Source organism: Mercenaria mercenaria, chromosome 17 (assembly GCF_021730395.1).
Source record: "Mercenaria mercenaria strain notata chromosome 17, MADL_Memer_1, whole genome shotgun sequence".
Lineage (NCBI taxonomy): Eukaryota > Metazoa > Mollusca > Bivalvia > Venerida > Veneridae > Mercenaria > Mercenaria mercenaria.
Genome location: NC_069377.1, coordinates 67,868,882 through 67,888,113, shown reverse-complemented (window position 1 = coordinate 67,888,113; position 19,232 = coordinate 67,868,882). Strand labels below are relative to the sequence as shown.

Below are 19,232 nucleotides of genomic sequence, written 5' to 3'. Positions count from 1 at the left end.
CAAATAATAGAAAAAAAAACGATGTCATACTCAGTGCAAAACTGGGTCAGTTTGGGACAGGTGACGAGTCAAGGACCATCATGGCCTCTTGGTCATATTTGGTACGATGTGTCAGTTTTCATACAGGTGTGTCACGATATCTTAGGCTAAGAACAAATTTATTTCATTTATTTAATGATTAATAAGTAAAAAGATTATTAGATTTGCATATAGAAATATGCACTAATTCTGTTGTGGAATAATTTTGTGCTCCTCAAGTTGCACAATATTTCCACTGCAGAACTTGTGCATATTTCTAGGTACAAATCGTACAAATCTGTAATTACAAAATGAGATTTGATATGAAAATAGTTGTCCCACATCATATGACTTCATAGCGATGATCTATCTCTGTTATTACCATATGAATCAAATTCAGACCTAAACAATTTGTGCCACATCTTCACTGCATCGGATTTGACAAGGGCCATGATGTTGATGTCCTTTTTTTCTGGATTTTTACAAATATTTGAGACCTCATTTGTCCCCATATTAACATGGCCCCCAAGCCAAAAATGAATGGTAATGCTGATATATCTTTCATGAAGTTTCAAATGGCACTTAACACATAAGTCGTAGATTTTTGTAGTATGCCTGATTCAATCCTTTAATATACATACAATTTAAACAATAGGAATATTATCTACTGGTTTTATGAACCACTTGTACAGATAAAATCTCGATTGGTGAACACATTTTGTAAACTGAGTTCTTCACGTAATAAACTAGATGCTTTTAAAAAAAGAAAAGACAAATTAGTAACCTTATGTTAGCCCCTTTACCTGCTGGGGGCAATTGGTTCAGCAGCCTTGCAACCAGTGGCAGACCAAGATCAGCCTGCACAGCCATGCAGGCTGATCCTGGCTCAACTGTTTGGCTATTTATCAGTAAATTTTCAGTTAACACACCGTTTGAATAATAAAGGTACTGCCCAAATTGAAATGATGGACCAGTCCATTCTAGAAACTTAGCAGGTAAACCTTAGGTTTAATATAATCCAGATAATATAGACAACTCCAGCCTGGTCACGAAATCAAATGTAATTCATGTTTTTTTTGTTAAATATAGTTGTATTATATATTCTTTTATTATCTTAAATAATGCCGGTTTATTTGATGTAACTGTCCACCAAACAGTTTATGAATATTTCTCGTGTTTGTTGTATTTTCTATCCGTCCATGTTGAAGTAGGCGTTGATCTTATTGTCTCTTCACAGAATAAATTATGTCTGAACTTCAATTTTGTTTTGTATTGATACTTGTCACAACTTAAGCATCAACTCTAGTACAGTGCTGCTGTTTGTAATGAACCACTGAATGTGTAAACCTGACTAATATCGGGCAGAAAGTTTCTTTTGACAAAGCCAGATTCTCAGTTCTGTAGGCCTTCTGATCAACATCTGTGTACGACAAAAGGGCCACCATTAACGAAAAAAATATAAAAAATCTTTGAACATCTTCCTAAAGCATCAAGTTCATGCAAAATTATTTGTCCTTGACTCTCTACCAAGAGTATTCCAAGTGTTCCCAATTCATCAAAACATGAAGCCAGCGGCTGTGGTCACTTTTCCCATACATGTATAATATATTGGAAATTTTGAAAATCGGGTGAAACTGCCAAACTTTAGATTTTGAATAATGATTTACACATTGGTCCTTGTTGACCCTCTTACAGATTGTTCAAATTCTCATTTGCCCAAAAACCATGGCCGCCGGTATATATATATATATATATATGTTAGATATTGGAAACTTTAAAAGTCTTCTTGCCTGGACGATAAAACACTGGCTCGCTTTTAAAATAATTTCACACAAATGGTACACTTTTGTGACCCTCTACAACTTGTGCAAAGTTTTTGATTCAACCAAAATACGTGGCTGCCATGGGATGTGGATACTTTTCCCTATATGTAAGTAGTAGAAACCTTTAAAAAAATATTGTCGAAACAGCAGGCCCAAGTTTAAAATAATATCATACAAGATACACAATTAATTCCTTTTCGGCAAAAACGTGCTGCCAGGGCTGTGGTCACTTGCCCTTATATGTATGTAAGTTGAAACAATCCTGGTGATATGGTCTCTAAGGATTTCGTATCATTCCCACCAACATTTTACTCCCACATCTACACCCAAAACAGGCAAACATTTCTGCCTGTATTTATTTAAGAACCTTAAAATATTTTCCCATCGGCATAGATCTATCAAAACTGTTCAAGCAAGCAATCTAGACCCGTCATGGCCCTCATGTTAAAAACTGTTAATAATTGACATTTGACAAGGTGTCATGGTGAAATCAGGTTTTTAATGTCATATTTGCAGAAAGAAAATTATTACATGTACACGTGGATGTTTAATGAATTTCATTTTACTTGTTTCTATTACATCAAAAAGATTAATTGAGCTGGCATGTTGTAATTGTCCTTCATGTCCTTTAATTATAAATAACGCTATACCAGCATGGCATGATTACATTCACTGAAATAACAATGGAAGTATGTCTATAATTAAGTGCTTTCATTGTAAGGTGACCAACCTATTTCGGGTCAAAAATCATGGTGTTTTGTCAACAGGATCATTCTTTTAAATGAAAAATATCCTACTTCATCATAATGAAATACATCTGTCAAAAAGATTAAGGCCATTTGGTGCAAATCATTTTCAGAAAGTAAAACTGTTAGTTAATTTATCTCACTTTAGAGTTGTTTGAAAGGAAGCCAGACGTGGCCAATGGAGTCTCTAGGGTAAAGTTAGCCAAGCTACCACTTGATAATCTCGATCAGTGTTATTAGCTCACCTGATGTGTTGAAAAAAAAGAGGAAGTTATATTGTCATCACTTGAGCGGTTGTCGGCGTCTGCGTCGCGTGCCTGGTTTATGTTAGGTCACGTGCTCCTAAACTATCAAAAGCTATTGCTTGTGAAACTGGAATTCTGTGTTTCACCATCATAAGCTGACCCTTATAGCCAAGAAACATAACTCCATCTTGCTTTTTGCATAGATGTATGGCCCCTTTTTTGTACTTAGAAAATATCAGATTTCTGGGTTAATTTTTATGTTTAGGTCAAAGCTTTCTCCTAAAACATCAAAGCTAATTGCTTGTGAAACGTGGAATACTTTTCACCATCATAAGCAGACCCTGGACATCAATAAACCATAACTCCATCTTGCTTTTTGCCAAGAATTATTGCCTTTTGTCCTAGAAAATCAGTTTTCCTTGGTTAAGATTTGTGTTTTAGGTCAGCTTTTAGCCTAAACTATCAAAGTATGGCTTAAAACGTGCAACACTTGTTCACCATCATTAATTTACCCTTACAGCAAAAACTGAACTCCATCCTGCTTTTTGCAAGATTTATGGCCCCTTTTTGCTGAGAAAATACCAGATTTCTTGTTAAGTTTTATTGTTTATGTAAACTTTTTCGCTTAAACTATCAAAGCTATTGATTTGAATCTTGCAACACTTGTTCACCATCATAAGCGACCTGTACAGCAACAACATAACTCCATCCTGCTTGTTGCAATAATTATTGCCCCTTTTGGACTTAACAAAATCAGTGTCCTTGTTGAGTATTATGTTTAAGGCAACTTTTCCCTCATATAACTATCAAGCTATTGCTTGAAAACTTGCAACAGTTTTTTCACCATCATAAGTGGAACCCTGTTACATCAAGAAACATAACCAGTCCTGCTTTTTTTGCAAGAATGATGGCCTTTTTAGAAACTAGAAATCATGGGTAGGACAATATTTCTATTAGTACAAAAAAAATCAGAGTGAGCGTCAGCAACCCGCAAGGCGGTGCTGCTTGTGGTTCATCGTGCCTGGTACATTACTGGAAGTTTAGCGTTGGCCTGATATTTGGGTTGAAGCAAAAAGACATAGCTTTATCAGAATGTCACTTTTTCAACAAAACTAGCATCGTAAATACAAACACAATGTATAGAATAGGGAGTAATTATGTGGGTTGTGAAGACACAGGATTTTATCTATCGCGGTCTCTCACGAGTTTAGACAGACACCTACCTGTTAGCATCTCCCATATTTCACTGAACAATAATTCAAGAGTAGGTATGGGTCAGGTCCCTATGTGATTCTGGGACAGCTTGTGTATCAAAAGAACTGGAACCACTGTCTAACCCGATTGTAAGAAGCAGCTAGTCAAATAAGGTCAGAACACTTGGTTTTGCTGTATCTCTGGGAACTCCTGCAGGTTTGTCATTATGATTCCAACATCTTTGCCTGATGCCCATAAAACCCCATGTCAGAAAATTTATTTGGTCAGACCCACTACAGGTGAGATTTTAAGCTAACCAAGTAGAAAGGATCATAATCACGTAAATGATTTTGAAGGTTTGTTAATTCTCCTAGTTTTTTTTTTCTTTTGAGGAGGGGTCGGGGGAGGGAACATTGCTTTAGTGCTGTCAGTCTGCCAGTCACAAAGTTTGTCCGATATATCTCCTGCCAACACTAACCAGGCAGCTTTATACAGAACTTCGACTAAAGTTAATTACAGCCAGGCATAATTGTGTACCTAGCATAGAATGTACATGTTGTTTACCATGGCAACAGAAGTGCGCATCAATAAAAAAAGAAGTAGATTCATATGCATCAAATAATGACAACATGCAAATTTTGTGGAAAATCGAAGGTCATGACTGCCAAACTCCCTATATAGCTTGTTAAGTCATTACAGAGAATGACTGTTAAACTGTAAATATAAAAGTCAAAACTAGTGTTGTCTTGGTAGTTTTTAATCCTTTTGATCTATTGATTGCAAATCTTGATATACAGACACATGATAATTGTTTAATAATGATGAAGATAAACCAAAAGTGATATTATATAAATACTGTGTCCACGCAAGGGTGATTAGAAAACTGTTCACCCGAGAACATGAATATCAACGGAGGTTTTAGCCTACAGCAGTCAAACTCCCTAGGATAATTTCCTGTGGTCAGTAGATGACCCCTTTTGGGTGGGGGTCAAGGTCACTGTGTAGTATGGCTTCTTTTATAAGGAATACAACATTTTCTTTAAAAAAGAATGTAGATATGTTTTACTATATTCAACATTTTTGAATTTGTATAAAGTTTCTGACATAACTCTTGATACTTATTTCACTACATAGTACTATGATTCTATCTACTTCCGTGATTAATTCATAACATTTAGTTGTTGCATCTTGATTTGATAATTAATGGGCAAAATGGGTGAATAAAGTGAAAATCTTCACTATCGGATGTTTGTTAACTGTCGCATACAAAATAGCAATACAAAATAAACAGAACTGTTTATGTGTATCAGTTATAAACTACAGTTTTTAAACCATCTGAAATTACATTTTCTCTCTGTTCTAGTTCAGTTAAATTCAACTGAAAAAAAAACTGACTTGTTTTACAGCGTTCCCATTTTTAGTTTTTGAAAATAACATGTTAGGAGAATTGGGTTGCTCATAAGAATACCAAATTTGACATGTTGGGAAATTGAATTTTTTTACCAACTTTGGTGCAGTAACTCCCTAATTCTATCTTAGAACCAATGTTCCAACAAACACCAGTCTGGGGATTCAAGTCACATTTAAATAGTGATAGCTCTAGTTAATACAGGTGCTTTTAGGACCGAAAACAGTTGTATAGAACACAGAGACACAATGACCCTTCACATATTGCACACAAGAAAATGGGCGCTCAGACATCAGCAGTCAGCATAGACCCAGGCCCGGCTACAACCGTGCAGGCTGGTCAAGGCATGTGTTGTATGATTAATGTAAAATAAATAGTGTAAGCCCTAAGATAAGATAATCTTTTATTATATAATAATGAACAGGCATATACAAAATGAATTAAAGAACCCGGCCACATGGGCCTATAAGTCACCTTATTAACAGTGTAAAATTTAAGCGCAAATATACACAATTGGACAAATTAAAGCGCTTTCTATATATAAACACATAGATATTTAATGAGAATCCATATAAATTACATGAGACGCGGAGTTAATCATAATGTTAGGTCTTGTTTTTCTGTCTAATTACTATCTAAATGCAACTGTATGTATAGTTTTCAATACAATAAAAATATAACAATAGAAAAGATAATAAAAATATTACAACAATATCAAGAAAAGAAGGGAAAATGTGTAGTTAATCGAAATACATGTAATGACGAGAATGAAAAAAGAAAAAGAAAATAAAATACTAGTAGCTAAATAAACAAGGAGAGTAGATAGCAAAGACAATACCACTTGGTACAAGAAATTTTATGTCTAAAAATCAATGAATCATTGCTAAGTGAGAAATCTTCAACCGTAAAATTGCGTAACAACAATTCTCCACGTATTTGGACTCAGTGTTGTTATACTTCCTTGTCCTTTTACGGAGTTCATTCAATAATGCTAGGGGAGCTTGAGTGGTGTTGCACATTTCATTACCTCTTATAAACAAACTCGATCCGTCAAACCGTGTCTGCTATTATGTTGCTTGGTTGCATTCTATGGTTTCAAAGGATCTTTTCACAGATTTCTTTATTCATATCAATCACTCATACAAAGAGTCATCCAAATACCGCCAACAAAATAATGAAAAATAGTACGGACGTAACTCCACGATAAACGCTTCAACCGGCATGTGCTGATAATATGCGCATCGCTACAATGACGAAGTCAAAGTCTGAGAATCAATACTAATATTCGAAACAACAATAATGAAAAGTATTACTTCAACGATATGGCGGCTGCCTTTATGAAATGTAATGGATATGAATGTTGAGTTAATAACCACTAAAGATACTGTTCATGCGGCAATGTATGTCATGACATTCTAAATTAAAATCACAACTGTTTAACACACATATAAAGCAGCAATTCAATTTAACTGCAACACGTCAAATGAATTATATATTTCAAATCTTTATACATGTATGTCTATATTCATATACTTAAGAACATGTATCACACCAGATAGAAATTCATGAAAAACTTAAAACCGTTCCCTGTCATAAATCTATATTTTATCTAACTTTTTAGTACCTCTCTTTTAGACGAGATCGTTAACTGATCGGTGTATATCCCATGCTGACAACATAAATTTCTGATAGTCTGTGAGTTATTTCAGCAATATGTAAATTCTAAATCTGTCTATATGTGTAAAACTGTTCATAGTTTGTTAATTTATTTTCAAGGTATCTTCGACAAAGAAAGAAAAACGAAAATGGTGAGATGCGGGGTAAATCATAATGTTAGGTCTTGTATTTCTATCTCATTGCAACTGTACGTATAGGTTTCAATACAATAAAAATATAACAACTGAATAAATAATAAAAATATTTAAATATATAAACTATATATCAAGTAAAGTAAATGTGTATGTAATCGAAATACATGAAATGACAAGATTAAACAAACAAAAAAACAACAACAAAAGACAATACTAGTAGCTAAATAAATAACGAGAGCAGATAGCAAAGACAATACAATACTACTTAGTACAAGAGATTTCACGTCTAAAAATCAATGGATCATTGCTAACTGAGACTTCTTCAACCGTAAAATGCGTAACAACACATCTCCACGTACTTGGACTCAGTTTTGTTATATTTCCTGGTCCTTTGGGATTACGGAGTCCATTCAATAATGATGGGGACGTGAGGGTTGTTGCACATTTCATTACCTCCTCTCACGAACAGACTCAATCAAATAGAGCCTGTTATTATGTTGCTTGGTTGTGTTTTATGCTTCCAAAGGATCTTTTCACAGATTTCATTACTTATATCAATAATTCCTACAAAGTTTCATTCAAAGCCAACAACAGCAACATGAAAAATAGTGCAGACTTAACTCCAAAATATACGATTCAATAGCCTGTGCTGATGATATGCACATGACTCTTTTGATGATCCCAACCGCTGGATAGAACTAGAAAATGCTTTTGTAAAAAAGCGCATGTCTCCCCCAATGCAAAGTCCTATAGGCAAGAAGTCAATAGGAGTCAGGAGCTAAAGTCAAAGAGACACTGATGGTTGGCTGCAGTAGGGATCATCTACTTGGCATGTCCAGTCATCCCGCTAAATTTCAACACTCTTGGCCTAGTGGTTCTCAAGTCACTGTTCAGGCTCATGTGACCTTGACCTTTGATCAAGTGACCTCAAAATAAATAGGGGTCATCTACTCTGCATGTCCAATCATCCTATGAAGTTTCAACGTTCTGCGTCAAGTGGTTCTCTAGTTATTGATTGGAAATGTTTTTCAATGTTCAGGCCCCTGTGACCTTGACTTTTGACGGAGTGACCCCAAAATCAATAGGGGTCATCTACTCTTCATGATCAATCATCCTATGAAGTTTCAACATTCTGGGTAAAGTGGTTCTCTAGTTATTGATCAAAAATGGTTTTCCATGTTCAGGCCCCTGTGACCTTGACCTTTGACAGAGTGATCCCAAAATCAATAGGGGTCATCTACTCTTTATGATCAATCATCGTATGAAGTTTCAACATTCTGGGTCAAGTGGTTCTCTAGTTATTGATCGGAAATGGTTTACCATGTTCAGGCTCCTGTGACCTTGACCTTTGACGTAGTGACCCCAAAATCAATAGGGGTCATCTACTCTTCATGACCAATCATCCTATGAAGTTTCAACATTCTGGGTCAAGTGGTTCTCTAGTTATTGATCAGAAATGGTTTTCAATGTTCATGCCCCTGTGACCTTGACCTTTGACGGAGTGACCCCAAAATCAATAAGGGTTATCTACTCTTCATGACCAATCATCGTATGAAGTTTCAACATTCTGGGTCAAGTGGTTCTCTAGTTATTGATCGGAAATGGTTTTCAATGTTCAGGCCCCTGTGAGCTTGACCTTTGACGGAGTGACCCCAAAAACAATAGGGGTCGTCTACTCCAGCAGCCCTACAATCCTATGAAGTTTCAAGGTTCTACGTCAAATGGTTCTCCAGTTATTGCTCGGAAATGAAGTGTGACGTACGGACGGACGGACAGGACAAAAACAATATGTCTCCTCCAGAAGTGGGGGGGGGGGGGGGGGGGGGTACATAATTAGAGTGGCCAAGATGTTAGGACAGAAGCACATACGAAACGTCGGATATATTCTTCTCTAAAATTTTCGGGGACCATAAATATGCAAAGATGATAATGATAAATTTCAAAGAACTATCACTGTCTGAGAACCGGAATTAGCATATGCAAATACAACAGGAAAGAAAAGTATTAAATCTAATTCTACTGCAATGGTATTGTGGCTGGCTTATGACATGCACAAAAGAGTTAATGGAAATGAATGTTGAATTAATAATAACTGACGGTGCAGTTCAACAGCAATGTATATCATGATATTCAAAATTCTAATATGGCTCGATTTGATTGCCTTTAAACGAAGAAGAAGTTCAAGATTTGCTTATTCTGTGATTTTTTTCAACAACGGTTGACACGCGGACCGGTATCAGAGCATTACCGCATAATGTTCTGTTCAATACTACTCGGTTAAATAAAGTCCAGTATAATTTTATCAAAATATTTCGGCGAATATGTTAGAATGAAAACAACCAAAGCCTTCTTTTGGTTTGTCATCTAGTTTTCCACTTTTCATTGTCCAATTCCTGCGCATCTGAACTCTGAACCGTGATAAATTAGACGACAAACCATTCGATTATTTGTTAATCAAATCACAGCTGTTTAACAAATATATAGAGCAGTCATTCAAATTAAGTGCAAACAAATCGAATACGTTACTCATTTCAAATAATTATACATGTATGTCTATTGTCAAACCATTAAGGACAATCATCACAACAGACAAAAACTCAGGAAAAAACAAAAACCATTGATGCAAAATTCCCCACAAGCTCTCTTCCATCCTTCTATTCAGGTGCGCCGACTTCATGAATTGATAGCCCCTGAAAAATGAGAAAGAATACAACAAATACTTTTTACATCAGTAGTAACATTAACAACAAAACAATTAAAAATAATTATTGGCTCGAAATGAAACTTGACAAAGATGTTATGACATAGGGCATTTGTGGTTGTTATTGTTTATGATAGTGGACACAAACCAAATGTAGTGGACACAAACCAAATGTGGACGACGACAGTCTTAAAATGAGCATTTCGTGCTAAGGTGAGCTAAAACCCTTACTCTTAGTTTTACTGTATAAAACACCAAAAATTATTCCCAGTTTTATTGTGCAAAATACCAAACAGAATTCTAGGTCTTTCGTACATAATACCACACATAATTCTTAGTTCTATGCTGAATTCTATTCGTATTTCTTTTGTACGATACAGAACGATCAATTATAATTGTCTAAAATTTAAATATAAAATATCTGATTTGTAAAATAGTTTTTGAGTTTTTGTATTAATGATGTCTGGTGGAGAAGATAACTAGACTTTCAGAAACCAATATTTTGAGTACTATGGTTAATATATAAGTGTATGTTTTTCTCCCAGCAGGTATATATTTCGTGATAAACCAACACTTTTTTTGACTGGAAGTTGGCCAAATACATTATACTTGCCGAACTGCTGAATGAAAAACGGAGTAAAGCGACATTTTGTCGAAATAATTTGTTGTAGTGTGACCCCTTTATTGTCGTTTTGTTTTAAACATATGTGTGTTTTTGACTGTCCTTCTATTTTACAGATTGTTTATGATCCGCAAAGCTATAAAACAATTCGAGTTGCTATTATCTTTTTTTGTTGCACTCTTTGTTTCAAACAGATTTTCTTATTGATTTAATCGGTAGCAATGAAAATGAATTTTTACTAAATTTCCTGGTTGCCGTTTGGATTTTTCCACAAAAACCGTTTTTTAAAATTAATCTACATTTTTTAAAACTATTCATAAATATCAACTAGATGATACCCTCTCCAATCACATTATACTGACGCTGGGCTAAACAGTCCAAGAACTACCCTCTTCATGTTGAGCACCTAGCAACAGAGTCACCAGAGCCATTTTCACAAAATCCTTTGTATGACTAGGTTGAGGATTGAATTCAACCACTCGCATGTAAGACAGACTACATGGTTTTTATAGGTCCAATAAAGAACGTGAACATTATCTAGTGTTTTATAACTTTAATAACAAGAGCTGTCAGGAGACAGCATGCTCAACTATTTTGATGCTAGATAGTGAAATAGAGCATATCTGCAGAGATCACATCTACCATTTTAAATTTTTAAGTTTGAGTCAAATCAATTTAGAAGTTACAAAGACATCTAGTAAAAGTGTGTCTAAACATCAACCAGAATTTCTAAATAAAAAAGGGAAATAATTCACGTAACATTTCTGCCAGAGTTATAGGTCTTGTGTCATATGATTTGGGGTGATGATGTGGAACAACTATTTCAAGTCTGAATCAAATCCATTTAATAATGACAAAGTTAGAGAGAACGTGCTACAAACCTTTAACCTAAAATTCAAAATGGACCTTGTGTCATGTGATGCCTTTGATGATTTTATAACAACTATTTAGTTTAAATCAAATCTATTCAATAATAACTGAAAACTTTAACATACTGGGGTGTAAGTTATGGCCCTTGTTCATGATGATGAGGAAGAACCATATATGCCGGACTGAACCTTTACTTATCAACACAAAATTACCTCTAAAGACCAAACATCTTCAAGGGAGTCAGAATTTTGGCACATGCTTTTTATCATGAATACCAGAATTTACTGTATTTGGAAGCATATGTTCACAAAAACTTAAATGGTGTTTGTCCATACACTAACTAAACAAGATCAGGATTTAAAATAAATCAGACTGCTTGGTAGTTTTGTAACTATTCATGTAATATAATATATATAATATAGTGTAGCACACATCCTGCTGAAATGCCCTCCAAACAGAACGCTGTTAATTGGTACGTGAAAATGCATCAAACTTTTACTAGTGAGTAGGAAAGCTCTCCATATACATTGTTGAGCTAAACAAAATGACCATTTCTTGGTTCCTATAGGTACTGTAAGGAAAGTGAACATTACCTGGTTTTTATAGGTCCAATAAAGAAGTTACAATCCACACAATCGTCTATAGTTACTGTGCTTGTATGGTCAAACAGGTAAATATTGCAATTCTGAAAATAAATGCTGTTAGAGCTTTAATGAAGCCTTCATAAACAAAACAAACAAATACATGTTTAATCAATTTTCTTTTAAGAAATAATTATATGGCAGGTCAATTAAGTTATTCTTTATTTTTTTACTAATAATGAAATGTACTCTCTTTACAATGAATGCAATAATTAAGGTACACAATGTAGTAGACCTATACTGACAATCGGCATCAGTTCAATTATTACATGTTTTCCATATGCAATTTCGGCATCTTTTGGTTGTTATGAAAAACATTTTCAAATACGGCTGAAGGATGCAGAAATAGTATATAGAGGACACAGGGTCACATAGAAATTGGGGACTGTCCTTTCCAATCAATTACCTAAAATATGTATTTTTGTTTATAGGGAAAATGAATTCAATTCATAAAAATCAATACAGAATTATGATTCCATGGTTTGATTTCAATAACACATTAACAACATATACTTCTAATGTATGCAAAATTTCATCAAAGAGATGTTACTAGTCAGTAACTAATTCTCCCAAGGTGAAGTGCCTGTGTGTTAGGGGTAATAGGGTCATAGCCAGTGATCTTTACCTCGGAGGAGACTATTTGTAATCAACAAAACTTAACAATTGTGCGTACCAGTAGTTTAACTGTAGTCTCATGTTTCATTTCAAAGTTATGTATAGCCGAGACATGAACTGTTTCAAACATTGCAATAACTAAGTCATTGAGAAGACTGTGTAGCATAAATCAACATGTCATTTGCAAAGACTATCTGCTAACAAAAACATGAATATATTCTGAATGATGTGACGTGACCAGAAACGAGTACTGACAATGACCGACCATGGTGTGGACAACCAAACAATGTCTTCTGTATCAACATTATTGCTTAAACCACCATTTTCTACAGCAACAACAACTCAAAGTCAAAATGGGAACTTTTACAACTTCTAAATAATGTTAAATTTTAATCTATGCATAACAAGTGAAACAGATGTGCTGATTAAACATTGATTGCAGGCGTTCATACTTTGGGAGGCCACATCAGATTCTTAACATTATGACTATATATCAGGGCATGAGGCAAAATCTTTCACCTCAGTCACACCAACTGCTGCATTACAAGTTTATGGATACACAAATCATCAGAAGGGCTGTTCTCTACTCTCCTAAAATTTGCTCTGAATCAAAAATGTAGTTACAGGATTGATAAAGTTTTCTTAAGTGTAATCTTTCTTTTGTGTCTCTTTATATTTACCACCTTTGTTACTTCACAGGCATTTGCAATGTAAAAATCTTTACTCTGGGGTAAATCATTAATGTAACCAGTATCAAAATTAGTTCCAGAGTACTTCCCCCAAGAGCACTCCATTTTTAACTGATTGCCTAATGCATCATCTGATACATGCAATCACAAGTTTACATTGTGTGACACCTACCTTACAATTTTGTACCATGAACTGTTGACCATTTATAGCTCCTGGTAGTTTTCCAACTGTCTGATCTGTCAAACCATCATACATGTAATTTGAGATATCCAGTTTAGGTCTCTTGTCCCTATAATAATAAAAAGATATGATTACAAAGCAGTTACAACACATGTCTGTCTAAAATTCAATACACTATTTCTAAGACTGTTCTTAAATTGACTTTATCTGCCTTTTCTCGACAAAGTATTACCAAGGATGTTCTTGAAAATTTTATCAGTCTTTTCTTGTTCAATGAGACAATGAAATTTCACTTTTAATTTCTACAAAAATTCAGTTTTGATTTATATTACTCTTCTTGAATGTGTATGAAGCAAAGCTTATATTTGTGTTAACTTGTTTAAATCACATTTATCTAAAGCGATCAAAGTATAAATATCAGTTGCATCAGTCAATCAACCTTTTCTTGTGAAAGTACAAGTGTTTGACTGGAGCCCTGCAGCCCAGATCAGTTCACACATTGCTTATGTAAATATATTTTCAATGGAAACACACCCCCTCCTGATTCATTGGAAACAATTGCACCTTGACAACCTTTCTTCAGGTACAAATATACTGTAAAGGGCTAAAAAAATATTTGTAAATATGAGTAGAAATCAGCTCCAGGCAAGCGCAACTTGATGTCCATAAGGCCTAAATTAAAATTAAGCGTGTTTGCCTTTTACCTACTAACCCAAGATTTTAGCCCCGACTCAAAACACTTATACTGCCTTGTCAGAGAAAGAAACATTTACATTCAAGTGAAATAAATTACAGTTATTGCTGTGCAAAATTTTAAAATCATGACCACTCAGAAATGTAACTACCTAGCCATTAGCTCTGGTAATAAAAGCAGTTCATGTTAACCACATATTGCTTGTTTTTCAGATGATTATCATGGAGTAGCACAGTGATAAGTGTACCAGAACCATCATAAATTTTATACCTAAATCAACAAAAAGAACAATTTCAAGAATTGCAGTCTGACTTTTAAATGATGACCCTATTCTCTGAATCAGTCAGTTGTTTTTTCATTGAATAGCCACTTGTGACCATTTGTACTGGTTCTCATGCAAAAAATATTTTCTTTTTTAAAACTGAGAAGAGATAAATAGCTGTTTACGTACAAAATAAATGCTAAGACATGGGTCTCGCTAGGTCCAATTTTTTGGGAGAAGTCACTTCTCCCTCAAGCTGATTAGGGAAAGTGGGGAGACTTTAGGGAGAAGTGGGAAGACAGCATCAATTTTTTTATTTCTACCTCAATGCTGTGAAGTGATTTGTAAGGTGGCTAAATTTTCTTGTTAAAATAAAAACAAGAGGGTTATGGTGAAGATTTTTTAAGTTTTTCCTTCCGGTTGCCGCGGCAACCAGAGTTCTGTGTGGAATTCAATTCTTTGAACAATTTTGAAAATGGGCCACCCAAGGATTATTCCTGTGATGTTTGGTGTAAGTCTGCCCAGTGGTTTTCAAGCAGAAGATTTTTTCAGAAATGTTGACAGACGGACGACGGACACTGAGCAGTTACAAAAGCTCACCATCAGCCTTTGGCATCGGCAGGCTGCTGTTTATTGAAACCAGTGACACTCCCCCACACCCCGTGTTAGGGTAGATATCTCCTCACACCTGTCACATCATATTTTTGAAGATTTAAGTTATGAATTAAATTCAATCCATTTGAAATTTCTACATGAATATTAATGTTTAATCTACTAAAGCAAGTAAGTCTGACCAGGATATTATGACTTTTTTGGATTTTTTAATGTGTAACAGTCTCAGGAAAAATGTGAAGCCTCGACCGGGCCTCGAACCTCGGATCTTCGGCTTACTGTGCTAATGCTCTACCAGCTGAGATACCGAGGCCACCCGCTACGAGAACCGCTACACACCTTCCCTCTTATTGCGAGGCCAATGTCTAGAGATAGTACATAGGTTTTTCAGATCATAGGTATGAAGTTAAAAAGCTTTGAAATGAAAACAAATGTCCATATATTTCTCAACAAGAGCTGTCAGTGGACAGCGCGCTCGACTATTCTCAGTGCTTGATATTATAATATAAGCTATGAGTAAAACTGTAACATTACAATAAGTATATTGTAAGTCGAAAAGGGGCCATAATTCAGTCAAAATGCTTGACAGAGTTGCCTCCTCCTTTTTACAGACTGGGGTCATGATGGTAAACAAGTATGCAAAATAACAAAGCAATATCTCAATGGACTTTGAAAATATTTGGGGTGGTACGCAAACTTTAACATTTATTCTAAGTCGAAAAGGGGCCATAATTCAGTCAAAATGCTTGGTAGAGTTGCCTCCTCCTTTTTACAGACTGGGGTCATGATGGTAAACAAGTATGCAAAATATGAAAGCAATATCTCAATGGACTTTGAAAATATTTGGGGTGGTAAGTAAACTTTATCATTTGTGCGACACTCAGGCTAACGCTCACGCCGACGCCGGGGCGAGTAGGATAGCTCCCCTATTCTTCGAATAGTCGAGCTAAAAATAGATATATCAACAATACTTTAACTAGAAGCGTAGAGTTATGAACATTTGATATTTTCATGTAAAAGAAAATTTTGTGATCAAGGAAATGTAACTCTTCTTGGACCTGGACAGCAGAAACATCAAAGGAACATAAAAATAGCGAATATTTTCTACTTGGGTGCATTTGATTTAACATTCAACTGTGATCTGGATTTCTAATAATGATCATGTACTGTGTGCTAAAAAATATGAAAAAACTGGAACAGTCCTTTAACAGCAAAAAAGTTGCTGTAGCAGAATGAAAATTGTTAAACTCTAACTGGGACTCGAACCCAGGACCTCTCACACCTAAGACAGACACTCTACCACTTCTCTATAACAGCAATAGCTATAGCTAGGTAGCTTAAGTGCACCGATTACATTACATGAACTGGAACAGTTTTGTGACAATTACACATAATCGGCGTACTCCGGATTATCGGCGTATTCGCTTTGTTACCTAACGGCAATTTTCGTGTAAAGAAAAAATATAATCTAATGCTGCAAACGTTTTAATCGGTCAAAACTGCCCAGATTTATCTGACGTGATTTTTAGAGTACGAACTTACTAACTGGTAGTACCAGTGAAATATAACTTACACTGAATCTTATATATCTGCCTTTTTAACAGCTGGCGAATGGCAAAGACAGTGGGCTTTGTCCATATATAAGCAATTACTTTACCAAATAATTTATAGACAGAGTCCGTTGTTTACGTTTTTAATCGTAACCGGTGCTCGTGTACAAACCACTTTTTTTGAAAATTCGAAGAATGCGGAGAGCTATGGTACGGTCTCTACAATGTCTGCCGCAGACTGTTAACCGAATTCAGATACACACCCCAGCCAAACTGCTTTGCAGGCTGTTTGGGTGAACATCTCGGTGGAACTTCCAAATGTAACAGTCTCAGGAAAAATGTGCAGCCTCGAACAGGATTCGAACCTCGGACATTCGACTTACCTAGTTCTGGCTACCATTACTTAACTGACGCTGTTTTTATTTTCTGATGGTCGCGTCCATTAAGTTATGGCGAAACCCCATTTGGTTAACTAACCAGTATCAAACCACAACATCGCGCACAGCTAGTCTCTCGTGAGAAACTGGTGATGTCATGCAACATTTCTGGGCATGTGGTTATTTTTGGAAATCAAAGATCAAAATTTCACCTATTTATGAATTTATTTTAATCATAAACATAACCATTTTCGATAAAATTCTTAGAAAAAATACCTTAGAACGTTTAAGTACTCAGAAAAGGTCAATAAATAACGATTCTATACCGCCTATTGGTTTTCAAATGAAGAGTACCTGATCAGGTGACAACTGCAATGGCGGACAAAATATTGCAGACAGCTGTACCAATTTGAAACCTGTGTCTATAACTTGAAAAGTAAAAGGTAAGTCCATTGCATTTCATTTGATGAAATTATAGCGCAGGGTTTTCCCTCAGGTTTTTTATTTGGGAGTCCATGGACTCCCATGGCTGCTAATTTAAGGGTCCCTAATAATTTTTGGCGGTCCATAAATTACTGATCTTGAAAATGGACATTATTACTACAAAAATTTACTCTAAAACTGAATGAACTTGTATCTTTTTAATTTACTTAGCTTTTTATATTGATATTTCATTTGTAGGCATACTCAGCTGGGTGTACTTAAAATTTTCACATCACCAGTATACTGTATCTTCATCAAAAGTCTACTAGGTGTCTCTGTGTCAGAGTAGTACTTGAAATCCATTTGTTAACCAGATTTTATTCAATAAAATAACGATAAATAAATAAGACTTATGCCATGAATTTTAAAATCTCAGACAATTGATTTCTAAAATATCAGATTATTTCATCACATTCACTATAAATGGATGACAGATCTGACTGTAAAAAAGAAATCTAGGCTATAGTCTTACTGTCTATGACATATCAGCAATGGAAACTTGGCGACCGTCACCGGTTTGGGAAGCTATGATTAAAATACATCAAGCAGACGCTTTCAATTATGCAGTATTATATTCACGCAAGCGCTGGAACAATTTTGATCGCAAAAATTACCGAAAAGAGTGTTGAAAGGCGCAAAGGAGGTTTCAACGCAAAGGAGTATCGTGACCGATTTTGCGGGTCCGGTGGACGCAGAGGCACTAAAAAATGTGAGTTCAAAGCAGTAAAAGCGCGTCAGGGACGCACAAAACCTGCGTCCGGGAAAACCCTGATAGCGCGACAGACCTCTGGCACGATTCCTAGTTAGGTTTCAGTACAGGATTCATTTCAGCTCAGAGATCCATAACAGCATATAAATTTCTCTGAGCTGAATTGTTTTAGCTATGGCTTTCCATGCCAACGCTCTACCAGTTGAACTACCGAGGCCACTCGATATGAGAACCGCTACACATGTCTTCGTTTTCCTAACAGTAAAAATGCTGATACGGGTAAGGCTTAGAGGATGACAACTATAAAATATCAGATCATAAAATAAGTCCTCCCGATAAGCCAAAGCTTTGGCAAAGGAGGAGAATGACAAGTTGCAGAAATGACATTTACGCTTACCATGAGTAAACTTTTGGTTGTTCTTCCTCGAGAGTTTCATGAGATCTTTTAAACCCACATTTGTCTAATAAACAACCCATTATTTGTTTAGGAAAATGAAAAATTTTTAACATGACATTTCTTGTTGCTAAAATTGAGCAGTCGCGGACTGAATTCAAATGACAATTTTGATTGGCTTAAAAATATTTTACCGGTGAAGTAATGAAATACATTTGTGTGCATGTCTTATTGCTTTCAGGTTAAGGAAAACTAAATTGATTGAAGGTTAAAGGTCAGTAATTCAAATCCTTCTTTGTTTCATATAAAAACGACAACTTCAGGTCGTCTTTACGTATCTTTAGAGAACATCACTTTTTCCTACACCTATTTTTCATGAAAGTTCTATCAAAAATTAACGAAAAAATGAAAAGAAATTAGGGGGTTATGTAGTTCCTAGTGAAATGCCAGTCAGTTGTGGTCTGCTACCCTAAAAATGGCGCATATTTACTCTCGTCCGCGCAATAAACACCTACTTCCGGTTTCGATCTGCAAAACTTGCCATGTGGGCTGTATGAACATGAAAACCGTCTCATTTCATGCAGAAT

The 19,232-nt window shown here is 35.4% G+C and overlaps 1 protein-coding gene across 1 annotated transcript; it reads right to left on the bottom strand.

The window, feature by feature from the left end:
- Positions 1-222: 222 nt before the first annotated feature.
- Positions 223-18,814, bottom strand: LOC123536862 (protein XRP2-like). The gene is made up of 4 exons (XM_053527894.1): positions 18,649-18,814; positions 13,556-13,673; positions 12,032-12,123; positions 223-316 (listed from the first exon to the last, which is right to left on the bottom strand). Exons 1-4 carry the CDS (start codon positions 18,759-18,761, stop codon positions 223-225), a joined length of 417 nt encoding a protein of 138 aa, XP_053383869.1. The 5' UTR covers positions 18,762-18,814.
- Positions 18,815-19,232: the final 418 nt, after the last annotated feature.